Source organism: Staurois parvus, unplaced genomic scaffold (genome assembly GCF_062004578.1).
Source record: "Staurois parvus isolate SC_StPar_1 unplaced genomic scaffold, SC_StPar_1.0 ptg000154l, whole genome shotgun sequence".
NCBI classification, from domain to species: Eukaryota; Metazoa; Chordata; class Amphibia; order Anura; family Ranidae; genus Staurois; species Staurois parvus.
In genome coordinates, this window is record NW_028317950.1 from 7,257,501 (window position 1) to 7,262,262 (window position 4,762).

The window sequence follows — 4,762 nt, forward strand, 5'->3', positions numbered from 1 at the left end:
AGTAGAAGTACACTTAAACCATGACTCCAACATGCCTCCTGTAAGAATCTGCATGTCTCTCCATCCTGCACACACTGCGTTATGTATTCTCTGCTCAGGCAGACGATTGATGCAGCGTCTGGATTCCATGGAATGGTGACGCTGGGTGGGGGTGTTGTTGCTGTGGCTTTTTTTTCCCTATCTCTCCGTGGGAGTTTGACATGTTATGGCTGAGGCTTAGATAGGAGGTGAGGAAGCTGTTAATACGTTTAATGAGTGTCAGCATCTGCCAGAAATAGCAGACCTGTTTAGTGATTTTTCTCACTCAAATTGGAGCGCAACCACGCATGGAGAAACAAGACGTTTCCTGTCGCTCCTCTTTCATTCTTAGTTCCATGTTCTCACTCATTATCATTCATCCACATTATAGCCATCTTTAGTGCAGCTTAAAGCCAAACTCTAGCCAAGTACACAATTGTACATAGATCTATCAACATTTTTATTGGCCAAATCATTTGTAGTTCTACAGTTCAGAGGATTGTGGGAAGATAATGGATATGATATACTTAAAGTCGTTACTTACAGTGTTTTTAAATATAATAAAGGGCCAACCCATCCAAACCATATATTTCAGATGTGTTTAGCAGATGCTGAATGTAACAGAAATGGAAAGTTGAAGTGCCACACCACTGCTAGGAAGACCAGAAACCACTTTATTTTAATAATAGTCAGGGGGACAATCCAAAAAGTAACCAACGCATTTTGGGGGGTCCAGGAGCGCCCACTTCATCAAGACTTTGATATGGAATTGTTAGTGACTTCACGATCCAGTGGTCTGGTGACAAATAGTAAAAATACGCACTCACCAGCAAGAAACAGCCCATAGTGTAGTAGTTTAAAATTGGCTTTTATTAATAGCACTTCATCAGAAAGGCATGGCCATGCCTTTCTGATAAAGTGCTATCACACGAAATGCGTTAAAGGGGCCTGCACGCCGTGATGTCTATTGCACATTGGTCAGTAATTGTTTTTACTTTTATCTACATTTGAACTGTTTAACACGGGGATTAATAAACGCCAATTTTAAACTTCTACACTATGGGCTATTTCTTGCTGGCTCCTTGGTGAGCCTAACATCCGTTCCAGAGCCCAAGCATCAGGAGTCTGTGACAAATGACACCAACCCTAAGGATGACACACATCCTGATGTAAGCTACCCAGTACCCTGTCCATTTCCTAGAGGGAGACAATGGTTTGGCTGCTCTATACCCAGAGGAAGGAGAGTCCGCTCGTCCATCCCATCCCATGAGGGGGACCTCTGGTTTATCACATGAGTATTAATAATACGCATCTGGTGAGTGCATATTTTTACTATTTGTCACCAGACCACTGGATCGTGAAGTCACTAACAACTCCTGTATTGATCACTCATCACGAACTCTCACCATTTTATTTATTTATTTTTAATCTTTTTAATATATTTTATTGTATTACTTATATTGTGTCCTGATGAAGAGGGCACTTCTGGGCCCATATGTGTTGGATACTCTTTTTTGACTGCCCCCCTGCTGTTTATTGGAATAAAGTTGTCTCTGCACCTCTTAGCAGTGGTGTGGTGCTTCAATTTCCATTTTTGTTATATTGCAGTACAAATCGAGGAGAACATGGAGATCCTACAGGGTGTAGAAGCTTCCTGCCTCGGAATCAGATAATTTTCATCGGCATCAGTACAGCAATTACATTGAGATAACCCTACAGGCCTAGTGCTATTTTCCACTTTCTTCAGATCCTGAAGACTGTGACTCTACACTGGAGTCTGAACACCTGCTGAGGGCCGTCAGCTCTTCCTGCTGGATTCTTATTTATTAAATCTGAACTCTAGGCAAACCACTAAATATACAATTAAAATATATGTAAAGGGTGCTGTTTTATCTGCCAAAAGATTTCTGTTTCTTTCCATCAAGTTGTGAGCACCGACACACAGAACAGCCCTGAGTGGGCCAGAAGACCAGATTGTTCTCTGATGCAGTTAATAAAACTGGTCTTGACGCTTTCCCACATTGTGATTGGACAGTGACAGGAAAAGCAGTAGCCTGATTCACTGTCATTCTACTCTCTCCTCTTACCAACATGTTTCTTGTAAGCACATGAGTACTTTAGCACAAATATTTGGCTCCCTAGTCTGCTTCTTCCTTTCCCAGTCTGAGCTCTGCTAGAAAGTTTGGGGATCTCTTGATACCAAGCCAAGGTCAGGTAGACCAAGAAAGATTGCAGCCACAGCTGCCAGAAGAATTGTTCAGGATACAAACAAAAACCAATAGGTAACCACAGAAGACACACAGGCTGCTCTGGAAAAAGACAGTCAGTGTGGTTGTTTCAAGGAGCACAATAATGTCAAAGAAACTTTATTGTGGCTTTGGCGCAGTAATGTCTTCTTTGTGGTAACTCGATCATGAAACTCATTTTTGTTAAAGTATCATTGTTCTCTTTGAAACAACCACGCTGTCTTTTTCCAGAGCAGCCTGTATTTCTCCTGAGGTTACCTGTGGGTTTTTATTTGTATCCTGAACAATTCTTTTTATCAGTTGTGGCTGCAATCTTTCTTGGTCTACATGACCTTGGCTTAGTATCAAGAGCTCCCTGAATTTTCCACTTCCTATAAAGTAACTGAACAGTACTGACTGGCATATCCAAGGCTTTCGATATCTTTTTCCATCTTTATAAAGTTCCTTTGCCTTGTTACGCAGGTCTTTGACAGTTCTTTTCTGATCCCCATTATTATTATTATACAGGATTTATATAGCGCCAACAGTTTGCGCAGCACTTTATAAAATGAAGGTAGACATTACAGATACAATACAATTTGGTACAAGAGGAAACAGAGGATCCTGCTCGTTAGAGCTTACAACCTGGGATGGCTCAGTATCCAGCCTGCTCAGTGCAGCCATGTGAGAGCTAACAAATGAATTGACTATTTATACACAGACATGGATTGCAATGTAAAAAGCCACCGATGTGGGAAATGAACCTTTACTTGCCATTTAAACTTGTGTGTGTCACCTTGTGAGTCTGTACCAAGGCCAAACATTCCAGGGGATGTAAACTTTTGATCCGGGCCATTTGGGTGATTTCTGTTATCATTATGATTTAAAAAGGAGCCAAACAACTATGTGATAATAAATGGCTTCATATGATCGCTATCCCTAAACAAAACACAGTTTTGGCATGATCAGTCATATTGTCAATATTAGTGTCAAAATTTCACAATTTCTGCCAGGATATGCAAACTTTTGAGCACAACTGTTAGTTGTATCTGCATCTGCAGTTGTCTCTACAGCCATTCAAAGAATTTATACAGCTTGTTTGATCTCTTAAAAAAAAAAAAAAAAAAAAAGGGAATGGAGAGCTGAAATTAAATTCTGCAGAGCTCAGTGAGGAGAGCTCTGAGGGCTGATTGGAAGGAAGAGACACACACCCCCTTCCACACTGCACAGGAACAGAGATGAGGCTGTCAATCTGATGGAGGTCCCTCCCCTGTCACCATTTTTCTCTTGGCAGTAAAACTTGTAAGCAGAGACTCATGTTGATATCAGAGGAATTCAGCAGACCAAAATGACGCTCAGTGCTCTGGATTGAGACAAGCACACACTATAGAGGGATATGCTTTGTTCATATCTGAGGTTTATGATGATGATGGACATATTGGGCAATGCATTAGGGGTCTATAATTGAAGGGTTAAGAGCTCCTGGCATAGATGAACTGACGACTGTTTGTTTATTTTTGGTGTACCTGTCCCAAGCTCTAATAAACATTTTGTTGTCTCTCCTCTTCCGGCAGGATGTCAGATTGGGCCCGGAAAGAGGCCGAGCGTTTGGTGAAACTGAGAGAAGCACAGGGTCTTCCCTGCATCCCTCCAAACTACTATGATCCTGACAACTTGGTATTGCCAGATGATGATTAAGAGTACTTCCTGCTGTGTTCTTGTAGTGCAATAAACTATATGGTGGACCTGTTTACATGGCTGAGTTATTTAAATGCAGCTGGATTTATTGGCAGATGAGTGTGTACTGAGAAGACTTGCAGACTGCACTTCATGTCCATGTAGCACAGTGTGGTTAGGTAGGGAGGAAGATGTTTACTCAGCCTGGACAAACCTTACTCTGGAGAACACCTAGAAAGTGTCTTGTTATCAGATTGCTGAGAGGTGGGCTGCATGTTGAGTATGCTCTTTGCGGGGCTGCTCTCAGCAATCTCCTATGTCTACCTGACATTACGACCACATATGTTGGAATAGGAATGTGAGCTGCTACATTTGCATACAGAGTGGGAGCTCATGTAAGCTTTGAAGAGGAGGGCTTAGAAAACTTCCTTATTTCTTGCCAATTACACAGTAACCTGGGTGCCTTGTAAAATGCTGATTAGGCCAGTGCTGACAGGTCCGACTTTAAAAGGAATCTTTCAGGATAAAAATACAGGATCAGCCACTGTCAAACTGCTTTTAAGATAAACCTTTTGCAAACCTGAATAATTGTTAGTGAGCACATGAAGAATCACATGAGTGGGGAACATATCCAGAAATACAGACAGCAGATCAAAACCTTGCTGCCTCCTAATTCCCCCTTGGTCCCCCTCTGTCCCTCGAGGCCAAAAAGGCTGATTACAGAAAGCGGTAGCACTACACTACAAAGAACACCTTATTTCCACAGCAGGTGTGGACTCTTTACATTTCAGGAATGCAGAGACTGTATTAGTAAGCAAAAGCATTGCAGAAGATTGATAATG

The 4,762-nt window shown here is 41.7% G+C and overlaps 1 protein-coding gene across 1 annotated transcript in view; it reads left to right on the plus strand.

The window, feature by feature from the left end:
* Window positions 1-3,994, plus strand: part of NDUFB11 (NADH:ubiquinone oxidoreductase subunit B11) — a 46,425-nt gene extending 42,431 nt beyond the window's left edge. Inside the window, exon 3 of the mRNA XM_089674992.1 lies at window positions 3,818-3,994. Coding sequence (XP_089531118.1) covers window positions 3,818-3,941 — 124 coding nt within the window. The 3' untranslated portion in view covers window positions 3,942-3,994. The remainder of the gene's footprint in view (window positions 1-3,817) is intronic.
* Window positions 3,995-4,762: the final 768 nt, after the last annotated feature.